The sequence below is a fragment of the Brachionichthys hirsutus genome, chromosome 1 (genome assembly GCF_040956055.1).
Source record: "Brachionichthys hirsutus isolate HB-005 chromosome 1, CSIRO-AGI_Bhir_v1, whole genome shotgun sequence".
In the NCBI taxonomy this organism is placed as follows: domain Eukaryota; kingdom Metazoa; phylum Chordata; class Actinopteri; order Lophiiformes; family Brachionichthyidae; genus Brachionichthys; species Brachionichthys hirsutus.
The window spans coordinates 12,387,742-12,406,245 of record NC_090897.1 but is presented as its reverse complement, the minus strand read 5'-3'; the positions used below and the strand labels follow the sequence as shown (position 1 = coordinate 12,406,245).

The window sequence follows — 18,504 nt, the reverse complement described above, 5'->3', positions numbered from 1 at the left end:
TGTAAGTACTCATGCATGTCTTTAAGTACTCATACATGTATTTAAAGACCTGTACCTCCAGTCTGCTGCATCATAATTCTTTGTCGTCTGGCCCAAAATTCAAATCACTGTATTGGTTCATTTTTCAAAGGGGAAAAAAGGTTTTACCGGAACGGCGACCGGTGACTTCCTTTGTCATCTGTTTCTGTCGGAACTGCGCTGTGATGTTTGTCTTGTCAGAGTAGCACAGGCTGCATAAACGTGCCGGACTTGCGGTGTAATCCTTCACACACTGCTGCTTACGAATGGTGCTTCAAACATTTCCATGACATCGTCACTGGGTCACATTTGTAAATGTCTTCATAAGATATCAAATGCCCAAATACAGAGACAAGGTCAAGTGAAATGCATTTCAAATAATACAACACCTGTTACAAAATGTTGACGAGTTAAACATGCAATTCATTTTTAAAACAAATGTTCACCTTTAGAATCTCAACACTAAGTGTAAAAATCATAAAAAAAAAAGAGGAAGGCCAAACCCAGAATCTCTTCATTGATAAAAAAGAAGTTTCCGGCTGTAGCCTTTCAATCAATTAGGTGGCGAAGATTAAAATCAATCGAGACCGAATGTGGAGTTCATGCTAGCACGGCGCTGCTTTTACGGCACTCTTGCCTCAGATATCGTGCATGAAACGTGCTCGGGCAGCTGGTGGAGAGGAGCGGGCTCGCCGTCTTTGTGTCGCTATGAAGCCATTCTCGTGCGTTTTACAGTCTGTGTGTTTTTAGTCGCCGACGGGAGACGTGCTGTTCAGATAGCGGGTGATGAAGGGCTCCCTAGGAGACGCTGGAGCAGTGGATGCTGGGGGAGCCCATTTGTGTGAGAACCTTGTCGAGCCACTGCAGGGGGCCGTTCAGGTGCAGCTCGATCCAGCAGGGGGTGCTGGTCACCGTTTGCCGCCTGGGAGACACGCAAGGGGAGCAGAACCAGACAATGAGCACAGAGGAAGTCGTTCCAGAACAAAAGGGGGTTACGCTACAAAGCATCTCTGACTTTGTTGGGACTTTACATTTATCTCTTCACTTTTGTGCCTATTTTGTAGTAGATTTATAAAGAACAGGTGAAAGTTTGGAAACAAACAACGTGAAGCGTGGGAAAGGACAGAGTGAAGGCTGGGGGTCGAGAAGGAGCGTCTGATTGGTCCAGTAGCCTAAATCCTGCTTTTAAGTGTCTCCACATGTCAGAATTTAGTCTGGGAGGTGGGCAGACACACAAAGCCCCCCCCCCCCCGAGAGGAAACCCTCCTCCTCCTCCTGAGCCAACTTTCTGCTGCGTTTGTTCCATCTCCTCCTTTCTTACTATCAGTGAGTCGGTGAATCATGAATGGAAAACAGGGGATGAAGAGGAAAAGTCTGACAGCTCTGTTTTGACACAGCACATGTGTTTGATGATGTCATAGGGTGGGGGTGGGGGGGGGGCTGGATTGTGGATGTGATTCACATTCCGCTTGTTGCTGTCGTCTGTGTTTATATAGCAGCCTGATCTAAGAATGTGATCTTTGCACAACGGGACTTAAAATGTGGTTTCCGTCGTCTGCTGCACCGTTTAACACAAGAGGGAGTGCTTCCCCACTAACCCACAGCTGACCCTTAACTCCAGCTCACCTGTACTCAGCTCCCCATCCCTTGACAAAGCTCATTCGGATGGTGCACATCCTGGTGAGCTGGTACACCGCCTCAAAGCCCTGGTTGACCGACTGGGCCAGCAGGGCAGCAAACTCCTGGTTGTTGAATATCTTCAGGTTACATCCTACCGGAGAGGCGAGAGACAAACACCCTGGTGTCACTGCTGCTGCTGGCTTCACGCGGAACGCCAGAGTTCATGTCGAGGTTGTGAGGAAATACTGTCAGTCCTTGCGTGGTCTTCTCGTGTCAAGCGATATTTTAGAAATGAAATACTGAATAAACGAAACACTTTTAAGTTGATGACTGCTGGTTCTAATGGAACGAACTCCTTTATCAAACATGTATCTTACTTAGACTCGGGGAACCTTCCTAGCAGCGTAATCACAGCTGACTCAGCGTGATCACGCTCTGAGTCGGCTGAGTTCTTACGTGCTGTTTGAGAATGCTTAAACAACGGGGAGTGTCTTTTTCTTCTTTCAGCTTAAATGAGACATGGCTCAGAAATTTACTACACTTGTCTCCAACCAAAAAGCAAACACTCATGACGTCAGTTGGGTTATTAGAAGTTAAGAACTAACGTTGCATCCTTGGGCGAGGAGGTTTGCGTATGTGTGACGGGGGCTTAGTGTCAACAATGTTTTAGGGGGGAAACTTGCAACACTCTTACCGCACACAAAGCGTGTTATTAATCATGTTAGGAAACGGATCACTGTGGAGAAAAACGTTCCAGAGGACATCCTGGGAGGGGAGTCGTGGGCTCTGCTAGGAGGATACAGCCACAGTAAATATTTTCCAAATGAAGAAAGATGAATCACAGCTTGGCTAACACGACTCTTCAGTCTGTTGTCACAGACAATTCAACACTTATATTGTAGACGGAGGGGTCAAAAGTCCGAATCATAAATGTAAGCGTTTATGATGTTGCTCCTGTTTTGTGCTGCTCATCCAAACCCGATAACCATCTGTCAAAGGTTGAGGGAACAGAACTTCATACGGAACCTTTTACTGATAACAGGAGAAAATGTACATAAAGTGGAACCTCGGTTCTCGAACGACTCGGTAAGGAGTTTAAATTGCCTCGGAAGTCAAACAGATTTTCGGAGTTCAAACGCACGAGTGGCGCCGTGGCGAACCGAAGACACACGAACGAAGGCGGAGTCTACCCGAGTAGGTTCAGTTTGGGTCGACCTGCCATAGGAGAAAGACTAGACTGTGTGCTAATTATTCGCTTTGTGTGTGTGTTTTTACTCTTTGTTCTCTTTAGCTCTCATGGACACAAAGAAAGGCAGCAGTAATACGACTGGAAAAGGAAATATAAAAGTAGTGAGAACAACTGTTGAACTAAAGAAGGAAAGAATCAGCAAATATGAAAATGGCGTCCGTGTCTCGGATCTTGCTGCAGAATTCACCCACTCACACATGGATTCCCTCATACTGGTGGCAGTGACCTTATGATCTAACCACAGATGGATATTTAGGGTTCAGTGCCCCCATTTGAACATCACTCTCGTACCTGGAGGGATCTTGCAGACGGTGGCGGGGTGCCAGCCATAGCGTTGGTTACAGTTGGGACTCTGGACAAAGATGGCGCTATCACTGAGACATTCAGCAAACACTTCCCCACCGATGTAATACAGCCGCACTCCACGGCCTGGTAGCACACAGAGACAGAAGCATGACCTCTTAGCTCAGAAGGCAATGCCATAATGGCACAACAAATACACAGAGTGTAATCACAGGCGTGAGAACAGAACCATGTGTGTCCTACCGATGTGCCGACGCGTCAGCTCCACCGCCGCATTGCGGTTCACGTTAGACAACAGACCCAGACAGAAGCGCTCCGAGTTGGAGGGATCCGTGAAGCCGTCCACCGTCAGCGAGGGCTGCGAGGCGTAGAAAGTCTCTCCCACCCGCTGGTTCAGCTCATAGTAGGATATCGAGCACCAGAAGGCTGGCTCGCAGTATGTTACCGGCTGGAGGTCTGACCCAGAGAGACAGGGAAGATGCTGTTTGTTATCTTCAAACCAGAATGAAATGTAGACAGAGGGCGAGGAACCAGAGCACGACTCCAGCAGGCTCGTCGAGCAGCTGAAATATTCACATCAATCATAACATTTGATGCTTGAAATCGCTTAGAAAGAAAGAACTGAGCAGGAGACACGAGTCAAGGTTAAAAGAGCAACATGAAGGAGAACGATACAAACTCTGGGGAGAAGGAGCGGAGGTGGATGCAGACGGAGAAGAAAAACAACATTAAAGAAAAAATATTTGCCTGAACTTGCATCACAAAATGTCAACAACCGACAGGTTCGCATTTAGCAAAGGAAATGTGGAGAATCATCTCAGCCTGGTAGGACACTGTAAAAACTGTCAAATAGCTGGTTTATCCATTATACGTTGAAGTAACTTCCACTGGTTCTGGTCACTCTGCCATGTTTCCTCTCCCTCTCCTTGGTTTTAAAGAAAGCAGGATGAATGTTTGTTATTCTTTTTTTGACCAGTAGCTTTCTGGCCAAGGCTGCTGGTGTTTTCCTGTCCTGATAGAATAAATATAGCGAACGGTGTCTAGACCTCTTAAACGGGTCACACACACACGCGTGACGACGTCGAGACAAAGGCTTCTTTCAATACCTGCTTTCCTTTAACAGAAACGGAGCAAAATCAAAGCGAGAATTCCCAGTCGGGACACAGACAATGGAGATACGTGTTAGACTCTACTAACATGCAAAAGGCACGCACACAGACACGCAGGGCTTACCTAAGTTGCTGTGAGTAGGTGAAACAGGGTTGGGCGACAGGTTCGGGGAGCTTGTCTCCATGCTATGGGTCATCTGGTGATCGCTGGTCTCTCCATCTTCGCTGAGGTAGCCTGGTGGTGGAGTTTCTGAGACGCCCACCACGCAACACACACAAACACAAAACCACAAATCACATTTGTGGCAAACGTCCCTCACTATAGATCTGGTGGAAATCATTACCGGCACATGAGTTTAAGATTAAGACTTAAAGGAGAAGTAAAGAAGATTTTTTTTTTTTTTTTTTTACCTACGAAGAATGCCACAAAATTATGATCAAATACAACAAAATGTCAGTTAGATTGTTCAACAACTTCTTAGTTCTCTGTAGCACTCACTCCTCACGGTTTCTGCTCTGACATTATCTTCATTTCTCTTCCCGAAGGTTAACAGGATGATGTCTGGACTCTGGACATCAAGTAACAACTGCTGGCATGTATGGATAGAGCGCAATAATGCAGAACTGTGGCACCGGACACCAATCAATATGCATATCTCCTTTCCAACAGATTTTATAATAGGAGGTCTTCAATGGGGGAACTCAAGGTCAAGATCTCATTTTCTGTTATGTTACACCAGGACGGTGAGGAGGAGTCAGCGTGAATCATGCTCGAAGGCGTGCTGGTACCTGGTATGTAGTTGCTCTGGGGCTCAATGCCAGCAGGGAAGTTGGTGTTTTCAGGTATTGAATGGCTGTAGTCATCCAGAGGTGGAAACTCGCTGGGGATTTCTGTGTGTCTGGGTACCAGCACAGGTGGGAGCACTGCGTAACGGACATAAGGGCACACAAATCCTAAAATTAAACGCTGAAATAGTGCTATGTTCACCAAAAATAATGAACATGCCCTTCAAATAAAAACAGGTCCATAAACACGTGCATGGTAAAGCAGACAGAGAACCTGTGGATGTCTTCGAAAGCATGATAGTGTCCACCTGGGAGAGAGAAACATCCCAAGCGTTCGTACCTGGCGTCTCTACTCTCTGGTAGTGGTATGGGTTGACACACACTTCATCCTTCTTGGTGTGGAAAGCATACTCGCACATCTCCACTGCCCGCAACTCGTGATGGGACTGCAGATCGGGCCAGCGCCACAGGCGGCAGTAGATGACGTGGGGCAAGCCTTTTCTGTGTGAAACCTGCAGACGGCCATCCAGAGACCTGCAGGCAGGAGGACAGGAAGTGATAACTTCTCTTTATGAATGATATTTCTGTTCTACAAGGTTACCGTCTGATAGCTTATAGAACGCAGGTTGGTATACAGCCTGTGAAATAGATGAATTGTACAAGGTAAAGATATTTAAATCGGTTCCTGTATATCAAATACCTGCAACACAGGGCACGCTCAGGTGTGGTGTACTGCAGGGCTGGGGCCCTACTTCTTACTGAGGGTCTCAGCTGTGTGTGTACTGGCTATGGTGTTTATAAAAAATAAATTTAAAAAAGCCTTCAATGACGTCACACAATCTGTGTTGTATAACAAGTGGAATGATTAACAAAACGTCGGCAGGCTGATGCCTTAGGCTGCCAGACAGTGAAGTGATCAAGAGCAGCAGTTTGTTGTAATGAGGATGAAGTAGGTTCGTTCAGTGTTCATAAAACCAACCGTTTCCATCCTTCAAATTGTGTTTTTAAAAACGTTATGTTGCACAAGCTCACTCGTTAATAGCGTATTGATTGTCGTCTACAGATGATATCAATGAAAACAGTTCATCGTTTATCAAATCAAAAGCAAAGCGTTTCAGAGAGCAGCGCTGTGTCTTTTTCGATGGACTTGTGATGGTGTTTGTAATGTCTTATCCCAGTAGAACACGTACAGTAGAATGATCCATATCTTGGAATTGGGTCTAAGGAGCAGGATGGGAAAGCATTTATCTCTTGATATGGTTGTTCACGTATTTTTCAAATCATCCTAATTCAACTTTGCAGCAAACATGGAAGCCTATGCTGCCTTCAGGAACAGTGAAAAATGCAAGCTGAAATACAGACAGGTTGATGCGAACTCAAGGTCTGCTTGTTCAAAAACTCTGAAGTCAACAAATCGATCCTTTATAGGTATCTAATGATTAAAAAGGTCAAAGGGAAATTCGCTGTCGTCATTCTTCAGTTTGTAGACGGCAGCCATTTCTTGGGATTATAAACATGAGTGCTCCAGTAGCTACTGTTACAGAATTAAAGTTGCTTACCATAACATTTTATTATAGCCAATCAATACCACTTAGTAAAGCAGGGCGTTTCTTCATAGATATGTCAGGGGGAAATAGAAATGCTGCTCACTGTGCACACTACGTGCAACGTTGGTATGGAAAACCGAAGCATCTGATCAAAAAACTTCATGTAAACGTCAAGGGCATGAAGAGTGTTTTTGCCCACTACGTTTACTTCAGCGTTGAAAGAAGACACTAAACAACACTGAAGTATTGGGAATACAGTGAAATCTGTCTAATTAGAGTAGACAAAAAAATAGGAAAACATCGGGTTGCTGTGCAACGAAGTACAAACCAAATGGCAATGAAATATGTCGTAGCATGTAATGATACTAGGCACATTTTTGAGGGTCTACTTTTCCACTCCTCTTTTCTATCGTAGTTTTTCTGAAACTGGTATATTGTCATTATTTCTTAAAGCTGTTCCTTTAACTTTATTACATTTTTTGTTAGTGGTTAATGTTCCAGCAAATCAGGATTTTAATACTGAATTACTGCTGCAAGCTGGCAGAAAACCCACGTCAAGACTCGATTTTACAATGTTGTTTTACAAGTCTTCAGACAAATATATAACAAGAGAATAAAGCAATTTAGCAACTAGACTGCAACTTAATCACAGCGACAAAAGGGAATCATTGGAAACGGGCAAAAATCACAAATAGCTCCAGGAAAACATCAAACAGTGATTGACGAAGGACAGAAAGTACAAAACGCATCAAAAATAAAACCACAATCACTAACTCTGACACAATCCACAACAACAGAGCATTCCAATCCTCAAATTAGGCTTCATGTGGTGATTTGAATCAGATGAATGGAAATAAACCATTTAAAACGGCCTTGGAGGTGTGTTAGGTCATCAGAAAGGGCTGTTCTGATGTAAGCGCACTGCGTGTGGGTGTTTGGTGTGGCTAGACTGCGCGTGGGCTGAGACAGACATGCATAAAATACAGCGGCAATAATGGCTACTGAAGCTCCTATAGTACTTCATGCCCTTCTCTTTGCTAAAGACCTTCCAGTATGTATTCAAAGAAAGTGGTTCTGTATATAAACAGAATGTTTCCCAGGGAAGAGAGGGTAAAAGTGACGGCCATGCCATGAACATTTGCTTATTACTGATGTTTATTACTGGTGCTTATTACTGGTGTTACTAAAACAAAGAATACTCTGCAATGGGAGAAAATGAGAAAAGTGAGATGGGTGTAGCATATCCGCACCCCTCACACACACACACACACACACACACAAGCGATAAATGAGCGATGCAGGACAACTCTGGATATCCAGCGAGTGTCGTTAAAGGCGGTCACATGACCAACTTGTTCACCTTTCATCATTCATGCCAGCTCTCTGTGAGGATCTAGTAGATTCCCCATCATCAATCTTTAATAATTACGAAATGAAGCGTTTTCATTTCCTACCAATACCGAAACTACAGAGAAACCCTGGAGGCTCATTTCCACGCTACCAGGCACAAAATCATGAACCTGTGAGTGGTGAAAACCAGTTTATGCTTCATGACTTCCCCCATAGGGTATCGTTTTATTTCTCACGTAAGAACATTGTTGTTTGTCTGTTCAAGAAGCTCCAACCCAAAATTACGATCGATCCTGTTCCTTTTTGTCCTGCCAATTTCTTTTAAAACAGGACATACAGTTCCTGACTTCCCGATAACTACCTGAGACGTACCAATTTCTGTGAGGCAGAGGCTGTTGCAACAACAAAACGACCCATAAATTGTAATAAGAAGTTGTGTTTGTGCATAAACAACGCTCTGTGGTGCTGTTCAGATTTGTCTCTAATTTATAGCATCACATCAAAACTGATTGTAGGGCTGGCTGATGATACACTGCAGCTCAGAGACTGGAGACACCAAGCACTGCACGTTCTTTTAGATTTACATCGTTAAATGTGTTGTCAGATTTACTGTGCAAATTGATTTTCAGGAGCGAAGCCATACTTTTGTTCGTTTCCTGCTATCCACCGTTCACATTTTTTTAGGTTAAGCCTGCATGTTAGCTCATAGAAATAGACACGCTGATGCACTGATAGAATCTCATTAGATATTGACACATGTGCTTGCAGGAACCAATACGCAGAACTGAATGTTTTTGGGTTTTTACAGGTACCTGGCACTTGATGATATCAGCTGTAATTTGGGATGAGTTTCGGTTCCCGATAGATAGACAGGTCGTATGAGGCCCTTACAATAATACGCTTTTATGTTTAAGAATAAGATTATTATTGCTTAGATTATTTTAAAATCCACCAGACCTATTTAACAAAATATAACTTTACCATGCAAAACACAGTGGTGACTGGCCTACTTCAACTTAATCAGAGGCAACATCGATTACTAGGGAGGAAGTCATTGATCATGCAATATACAAATGATAAAAAGCTTCATCGAGTACAATATCAGAACTCTGGATAGATGACCCGATTTAAACGTACCTACCTTGGACTAAGATTAATCACATTTATTGCACCACTGTAACGCAATAAAGACACATTTCAACAATTACACATGAATTGGTTTTGCTCAGTGATACTTTTGTTCTTCTCATCAATAGTTAATACATTCCAACAATAAATACAAAAACAACAGTCCAAACACTGTGCACATTAAACACGTAGGACAGGTTCAGACAGACGCTACGCCCTTCTCAATCGAAATTCCTCACTTCATCAAAGAGATTTATGATGCCACACCAAATGAGACTTTGTTGAGAAACACCCTCCTCACAATAAAACGACTCATGGTCCTCCATCAAGCAACCGCCTGTTGTTTAGAAGAAGAGACCAACAGTGCCAGTTAACAACCGAACCCAAGATCCTGTGAAAAGCCAAAAAACTGTTCTCGAGCTCCGAGTGCATCAGCTGTGTAATGAAGGAAAGCACACCCTGGTGGGATTTCTGTGTGTGTTCCCTGTCATGTCTCAAATGTCTTGCTTTCTCTGGCACTGAACAAATAAACAAATTCCCAGTTCAGAGAAGTTGAGACTTTTCATTAATGATCAAATTGGCTTCACGGATAGAAGCCTTCCTATTCCTATCCATGACTAATAATTTAAAGACATATAAATTATTAATTGCACCCCTTTTGCTCACACGATGCCAACTTGTCATTTGAAAGCCTACATGCACATGTAAACAAACAATAAAGTACGTGATAATATAAAGATTACAATCTCTGAGGCAAAAGGGCAACTGCTTATCTTTTAAACCCTAGTTAGTTCAGGCAACATTTCCGTTTTAAGTAACTGTAAACGAGGTCACACAAAAAGCCAGTCATACAAAAGCCCTCATCAACAATGACTCGATGTGGCTTAAAATGAAAGGGACAAATTAATATAGATTTATATAAATGTGCCAACGTCATTATGTTCTATAACCTGAGGCTGATCCTGACGACACACACAGCAAAAAATGACAGAGATAAAATAACTTCACTTTCTTTCTCTATCTATCTATCTGTGCATTTGGATGGGAGATGAAACACGAAACAGACCCAGACAGAACAGATTGAAATCCCCTGAGCTGGGACGCATGGGTGGGGTGGGGTGGGGTGGAGTGGAGGGGCAAAACAAACGCCAAGGGGCATGCTCAGTTTCCCTCAGTTAACATGTACGCTCTTGAGCGCATGTGTGTGTGCTCAGGCTTGCACCGGTCCGAGAGGCTCTGAACAAAACAGCCACACGGGGCTCAAGCATTTCACTGGGACATTTTACAACTCACAATATCATCTCCCTCAAAAGAAGCCAGCAAACAAGGTGAAATAATACATTCAGAATATATTCTGAATGTGGGGGTTTCAAGTGCTTCCAAGGGTATACACATTACAGTCTGTCCTTTAGGAGCACAGAGGGGGGGGGGGGGGGGGGGGGGCATGCGGGGTGCTGCTGGACAAAAGACCTGGCAGACTGTCTCAACAGCTCAGGGCAGCTCATAGTCTCTGTGACAGGGGTCCCCCCCCCCCTTCCCTTCCATCCTCTCCGTCTGTCCCACTGTCCTGCCTGCCCTGCAACCGTCTCGGCACTGACAGAGGGGTGAGGGGGGCGGGGCTCCGGAGCTGAAATGGCCTTTGTGCCTTTCATAAAGTCTGGCCAATCAATCTGTTGAGTCACAGCCAGAGCGCTGCAGTCCAATAACAGCATAGCAAGAGACAAATCGTTGACTGGACGGAGGCCTGCAATGAAGTTTTGGGATTAAACGACACCATTTATCCACGAAATTAAATGGATTATTCAGCAATGAATTGTTTGATGAAATAAATGTTTACTTTAAATGCGTATTAAATTTGGTCAGTTTTAATTTTATAATTAACTGATACTGTATTTCATTAGTATGGACCAGCAGCAACCAGTGTGATTGCATGAATACTCAAAGAGCCCACATCTGGATTTTGGACTATATTCCAGCAACACACATATCCCACTCTCTCTGGAAAAGTCATCAGACTTCTCTTTTTCTTACAATGGGGGTGGGGGTATAAGGAACAAAGCCAAGAACAGAGTGTGACAGAAAAGTAAGACTGTGGCCCACAGGTGATATCACAGTTCTTGGTGCTCTGGGACCAGTGTGGGGATAATGTGAAATAAGAAACCAGCCAACAGGTGACTGACCAGACAAATAACACAGTCTGGACTTTAAGAAAAATGTAGGTGGAGATGAGGGACTGCGATTAGTTTTCCTGCTAATAGTCAATTAGCTCTTTTGTGCACAAATAATACAAAATTAAAAACCACACCAACCTGACAATCACCGTGCCAGCTTGCTCTGTTAACATAGACGTCGATTTGGTAAATTCATTCAAACCTGGTACAGGTTTAGTTGTTTCACATAAAATCCTAATGTTAACGCTCAAATTCCCCTATTTCCCATTTACGTTCTCAAAACCTTCCTGAAAAAGAAATCACAATTTGCGAAAATCATCTTAAAAACATCTGGCAGGACAAATAAAACCTTGAATTGCACCGAATTGTGACCTGTGGGTCCAACTTTGAGCTGCCTCAGCTCAGATGAATGAAGAGGCAGCACTTCTGTATTGTTCCTAGTCGCTATTCAAAATAAACAATAATGGCAATTAAAAAGTCTCATCATGAAATGGAAATTTCTCATTTAAAAAAATCCCAATGGCCTCACAACCTGCAATATGGTCCACAGGGAACGATCCGTGGGCTGAACTGATGCTGCCTTCTTCAGCGTACTTACAAGGATGAATATTTAAAGAATATTTATTGTCAAACCCAGGAGCATAGTACTTTTGTACCTGCTCTGTGCTCAGTCACTTTCTTTTTTTTTTATTTCATGACTCTCACTTGTACTTGTGGCTTAAAAGGAACACGCCTCTCCATTTAAGCTCTTCTCCATCTCCTTCGAGTCTAGCATTTCCCAAACACTTCTTGCACAAGTCCAGCAGAAACAGCAGTTGCAGTGACGACGGTGCCGATCAGACGAGTACAAAGGCGAGCTTGTTGTCTAGTGAACGCGTCTGTGTGCATATGACTGTGTGTGTGTCGTGTCTGTGTGAGTACATTATGCACACGCACGCCCCCGCAGATAGCAAGAAGGCAAAGTCAAGGCAGAGTTGTCTCTCTAACCCCCTTCACCCCGAAGCAAGCCGAAAGTCAAACAGCAGCACACACCCTCCTTCAAGGCCCCAGCAGCATTCCTCTGCGCTGACGCATTATTTGTAGTTGTTCATTACTTTCCTTCGTGACTTGGACTCCCAAGTATCTTCAAAATACGATATGGCTAACAAATGGAAAATTGTGTGGAACAAATACGAGATGGAAAGAAGAAACCATCAAATTTCATTTAGTTCTATTTGAATTCAATTAAAACACTTTCAATATAGTTAGCCAAATTATGTTACATGCCACATTTTTTTTGTAAATAAAATATAGCTGTTATTAATCTAAAAAATTGGAAATATCATCATCATCAATAAAATTGAAAACATTTTGCAGCATTATGAAACCATGTCTAGAGGTATCACCTTGACTTATAGAAGTATCAAACAAATCAAACTATGACAAACTATAAAAAACAACCCAGAGACAGACAACGCAGAGGAACTCTATGTGGCTTGTCTAGTACCGCGGCCTGGTGAACAATGCTGTCTACGGTGACTCAGCTGTGATAACATGAAAGCTACCTAAGTGAGTGAGAGTGCTGATCAAATGCTGAGCAAATCAGAAAGGATGTCCCAATACAAAAAACACATTTAATAATTAAGGTTTAAGTTCAAATATTTTGATCACATAATTATCATATGCAAGGCTGTGACTATTTAAAGACTTACAAACTTAAATCGGTTTATGTTCCAGATAAGATGTTAAAAAGATTAGGGATCGACCGATTATCGGCCGATAATCGGCATTTTGACTGATATCGGCTCCAAATATCGATTATCAGCCTCCTTGACTACTAACAATCCATATTGGCCATAAAAATCCCATATTGGTCGATCACTAAAAAATATGCAGTTTTATTTTGTCTACTTCTAAATAATCAAGGTTCAACTGATCAATGAAGGAATCCATGGATGGCATGTCAACTGAATGCATCTTTTCATCTACCTACTATCTGAGTAGGACACATAGTGATACCAATTTATACTTTCTGTGAGTAGCCTTGTATATTTAATGTAATCACCAAAATCCTATCAGCCTGAGAAGGAATTCCAGAGTTACTTCTTGAGCAAAAACAGATTAGTATGCTTAACATATTATGTCGGTGCGTTCTACCTTGCTGCCTTCTTTCCTGACCGCCTTTTCATCACATCTTTTATTTCTGTTACGGTACTCCTTCACTCCCTCCTTCCTGCCCTGACATGCAGCAGTGTGTGAATCAGACTGGTCCTTTCCCAGGGGGGATGTATGCAGATGAGATGAAAGCAATCCACAGAGATTGAACAAACTCAGAGAAAGTCAGGGCAGTAGAAGAGAGGAATCCAATCCCCCGGGCTGTGTGAAAATACACATCACTTTCACACCTAAAGGAAAACACCTTACCAGCAGAATTTCCATGTATAAAAGTAGTTCGACATTCAGGGTGGGCATTTAAAACAAAACTCCTGATTGGAGCGTTTCTCCCAGATGTTTTCTCAGAAGCGTGACCATGATGATGTGATGCAGGCCCGTGTTCAGGGGCGTCTGAATATCATCAAATTAAAATACCTCAGAATTATTGTTGATATGATTACTTATGTTTGGATTTTTTTTTTCCCCCATCTTATTATATAGGTTTTTACATTTATCATCACATACAAATAGTCTTGAGGTACTAATTTATCTGAAGGTGATTTTGAAATCCACAAACTGAGCCACATCCAGTCAGGGAGCAAGTCTTAAGCTACCATCTGTGAGTTAAAGCTCTCCCCAAGTAGAGCGGTTACTGCACCTCATCTTTATTTCTTTAAAGGAATTATACCTTGTTTCCATGACGGGTAAAAGTTAATGAGAAGACTGGTGATGAAAACAACCATGAATTTAAAAAATGGATTTGTAAACGTAATGTGAGGTGTCAGTTTCTACTTATCCAATCATAAACTTAAGAGTATGGGAAAGGCCATGCTTTCTGCTAAAATAACCCATTGGTTAATGTTAGGGAAGCATTGTGGTTTAGGTTAAAATAACTACTTGCACAAGGTTAGGGGGGGGGGGGGGGGGGTACTGTCTTGAATATGGCTGAGAGAACAATCATGCCATAGTTGAAACTGACTGGAAAGTAACAGCGGCCTCCTCTGTCAAATTCTCATTGTCTGTTGAAGCAATCTGACCTGCTGACTTGATCCCTGACTTTGTGAATATTTCATTTCAATATAGGAAAATGTAATTATTATGCAGCCAAAGTATAACCAGATATTTACTGAACGACATATAACTAAAACAGAGCCGATTGCCGATTCACTGTGAAGCCGTAAATAACAAAACAAAAGGCCATTTGAGAGCGATCCTTTCACGGTTTGATGTGCTACCAGACTTCACACCCACCCAGTGTCCAAAACCAACCCCCCTCCCAAGAACCAACAGAGGGTAACATTTATGAACAGCATCGCTTCATGCCAGTCTGCTGCTAGTAGCCTACAGTTAACTTTTTCTTTTTTTTTAAACCATGAAACTGGAAAACAATTTCATGGATTTATTATAAACGGTTTCCATGAGCGCAGCATTCGTCAATGTATTAAAAATTATTCTGCTTCAACTTTGTTTTGGACTCTTCTATAAGTATGTTAATCAACATAATATTTTATCTCATTGAAATATATAGATATTAATGTATATGGACCACAAAAAGGCAATGTATTATTGATGCAGGTAAAAAATAAGCGGTTTTTTCATCACCAGTCCACTTGGCTGGTGAGTCAAAAAGTTACTTTCAGAACCCGCATCCACCCCATCAGAAACTTAGACTCTTCTGACTTGATAAACTCTCCACAGTGATGCTTTGAAAGTGAGGACTCCGGAAGAGGGGGGGGGGGGGGGGGGAGGTCAAAGCCACAATGCCACAACTGCTTGTTGTTGAGTAACGAAGGCTCAAACTCACACTGGAAAATAAAACCTTTGTTTACTGTTTTTCAGAAAAAGAAAATTACAGTGCCTAAAACGGTGAGCGCAGCGTCAGCCTCCCAGCGATAGACAAAACCTGTCAAACTGTAAATGGCCTTTGTTTTCAGAGTGACTAGGAAATGCAAGTAAAAATATAAGTGACATTTTTTCCATCTCCAGGGTTAAATTATGGGGACCTATGGACTGCATGAACCACACAAACAACCCAAACCCTAAAATAACTGTATCCCTTCCTAACTGCCCCACTTGTGACACCATGAACCTAAACCAGAGACCACACTATGTTGAATAAACAGCTTACTTTATCAAAGGTCGTAAACAGCTTGTGCTTTTTTTGTTTTTTCCATCTAGCAATCCAATAACGTTTTAGGTAAATTAGACAAATGAATCTCAAAAGGAACGAGTAGTTCTGGACAACGGTACGACTATGACTGAATTTAATTCGGCATTAATCTACCAGTAATTTTCAGGAATTATTCATTCATCTTTTTTTCTATCTAAAATGCCTTTTACAATTTCTCAGCGCCTCAATTAATGTCACGTTTCCACTTTTGTTACTGATCTCCCATTAAAAGTAATGGAAATTAAAAGCCTTTACATTTAATAACTGGAACTAATGTATGTTTGACATCTTGGACCTAATGGGCCGTGTTATGGTGATTCTTCTTCCTCTGTTCATTATACCTTTATGCTAATCATTTTTACCAACTCCACCAGTTACCGTAGAATATCTAAAGTGGGATTTAGCTTCAGGTGGCGTTCGTTGAACACACAGACGATGTGGATGCCCCCACATGATAATATAGTTTCTCTGTATGCTTCATACAGAGAAACTCTTCTGTGTGTAACGCAGTCTGTGACTGTAATTTCCGTTTCAGCAGAGCATTGACAGATTGCAGTCATTTCAGGTCTTCTAGTGTTGTAAATATTTACTGTTGAACATGCTTCTTTGATAGCGTGTCACGAATAGAACATAATGCGCAGAGACACGTTCACGAAGATGGGCAAACTACCGAAGCATGTTCTGTCTTGCATCAACTCTTTGTCTCCACATTTCTTGCAAACTGGGTATTTGCCCATGAGGAATATTTCTGATAAAGGAAGTATTCCCTCGAACATTTGGCAGCTGAATCAGCTGTGCAGAATGAATCCAAAATCAACACCTTACTTGAAACGACTCCAGCAAATAGCTGATCCGATATTCCACCAGGTTGACAGAGCTATTGGCTCAATGCAAAGTGCTCAGCATGACAGTAAACCATCACCAAAAGGGCAGCGACGGTTCATGTGTCACAGAGCTAGGCCATGAGCTCCCCGTGGGCACGCCTGAGCACGCAGGCTGCTGCTGCCAATGAGCCAGAGCACGGGGGAATTAATAGAAGCAGCAGCTCTCCAGGGACAGCCGGCTCTGATCTGGGGTCAGCTTAATGCACTCGTCCTCTGCATGAGCGGTGAGAAATATGAGCCCTGGATCATGGCAAATGTTATTCAACTTTCTGGGTCGACTTAGCAGTGAACACTGGCCCGGGCCCGCGCAAGCTGCGAAATGCGCACTTGTGGCAATCAAGAATGTGGGAGCGCCTTGTGTGGGGATCAATTTTCATGCGACACACAGGATGCTATTAAATCTATACCGAGAACACAAGCCTTTGAGATTTGGTAAACACAAACAACGGCGTGAGGACTTTGCTACTTGCAGATTAAGAGAACGGAAGAGAATTAAACGTGTTTGCAGTTCGTGAGTTACACCCGACTGAAGCTACTGCAGCACACGGCATCCTACGCTCATCAGGAATGTCGTGTTTCATCTTTTTAGAGAGCTACTGATTCAGCTTTATCGTGACACTGGGCGAATGCACACTGTGGAGCTCTTATAACGTCATTTAGAATTTGAAATAAGGTGCATAATTCAAAGAAGCAATTCATCATATTTGCGACCAAAAAAAAAGAACAGACACTTTGAACCAATGCATATGTTGCTAGAGAGATTTACTGCTAATAAAACTAACATTTGACATTGCTGTTTTGTTGTTGTACCCTTAGCGACATAACGCACGTGGAAAAAGTTGAGCTAATTGCAAATTAAAAATGACGCCGGACTCCATTGGATGCTCGTGTATGAAATTATATGCAGACGTAAGGCAAACCGATACGCTCCATATTGCTGAGGAACAGACGTCTCTTTCCAATCAGCCTCTTCAGCCATGAAGGGAGGGGAAAGCCTGCTTTCAACAAATCCGACTCCCTCAATCCATGAGCAGTGATGTGAGATTACGCGTCTGGCTTGAGTTCATGCTGACGATAATGTACGGATAGAAAAACGACATCAAAGAGGCACAAGAAGAAGCAGGCTCGCCTCCACCGCACTAAACCCACAGCCCAGATTAAGGCCGAGTTATATAACTTGAACTCAATGTGTGTATTCTGCATTGCATGCCCCCCCCCCCCCCCCCCTTTCAAGCAAAGCTATATCAGATAGAGTTAAACGCTACAGAAGTATAGTTATAACCTAAAGCCCAGCTACGCAAGCATACGTTAATAACGCGTTATAAGCGTCGACTTTCTGTGTAATAAACGTTTAAGAAAGCACATTTAGAAACTCTTGACAGCTAGAACGGACACGCGAAGTGGAAAGGCCGAGCATTTAAACTAGTGTTTAACACGCACGGCGTTCCGTTCCACAGCTCGCAGACACCCGGACGGAGTTCTGCGTAACACCGCCGGGCTTGATGGCGTACATGTATCGATTAGCGGGCCCCTGTGCCGGCTCGGACGCTGATTTTAGTAGTTACCGTGGAATGGTGATGCACTTCGTGTTGATGCTCTGCGTGGTGATGGCCTTCTCCAGCTCGTCCAGCTGCCCCGTCTTCTTCAGCTTCTTCACCAGACTCTTCACCGCCTTCTCGCACCATTTCTCCTCCTGGCCGTTCTGCTCGCCCTTCTTCCAGCCCAGGAGTCTTTTGACGATGGGGGGGGTGAAGGGCAGAATTGACATGTTCCGAGTTCAGTTCGAGTCCCTGCCCCAGTGTCCAATCAGTCCGCGGAGCACGGTGGCAGCGGGCCAGGCCGTCAAAGGGTCCAAATGGCGGGGGATAAAATGCGTGTTTAGCGGCGGACGGACTCGTTGTTTATGAAACGCCACGCGAAGGTCCGGAGTTAAACCCTTCCAGCCTGATCGCGGTCGATCTGTCGGGGCTGGAGCTCAGCAGCGATCTGCGTACCGGTAGTCCGGTGCCGTGTGGGTGTAGTGCTCCTCCGCCTGA

At 43.3% G+C, this 18,504-nt stretch overlaps 1 protein-coding gene across 1 annotated transcript; it reads right to left on the bottom strand.

The window, feature by feature from the left end:
- Nucleotides 1–816: 816 nt before the first annotated feature.
- Nucleotides 817–18,236, bottom strand: LOC137898348 (mothers against decapentaplegic homolog 3). Its single transcript, XM_068742378.1, has 8 exons — nucleotides 18,034–18,236; nucleotides 5,426–5,619; nucleotides 5,089–5,223; nucleotides 4,424–4,549; nucleotides 3,434–3,646; nucleotides 3,179–3,316; nucleotides 1,645–1,789; nucleotides 817–940 (listed from the first exon to the last, which is right to left on the bottom strand). Exons 1-8 carry the CDS (start codon nucleotides 18,234–18,236, stop codon nucleotides 817–819), a joined length of 1,278 nt encoding a protein of 425 aa, XP_068598479.1.
- Nucleotides 18,237–18,504: the final 268 nt, after the last annotated feature.

What these genes read in the sequence shown, in the direction of transcription:
- LOC137898348 (XM_068742378.1), bottom strand. Translation starts at nt 18,236, where the DNA reads ATGTCAATTCTGCCCTTCACCCCCCCCATCGTCAAAAGACTCCTGGGC. An exon ending in CCAGAGAGTAGAGACGCCAG is followed by an intron (nt 5,224 to 5,425) that starts GTACGAACGCTT and finishes TCCGTTACGCAG; the next exon opens with TGCTCCCACCTGTGCTGGTA. An exon ending in GGATGGGGAGCTGAGTACAG is followed by an intron (nt 941 to 1,644) that starts GTGAGCTGGAGT and finishes CGTGTCTCCCAG; the next exon opens with GCGGCAAACGGTGACCAGCA.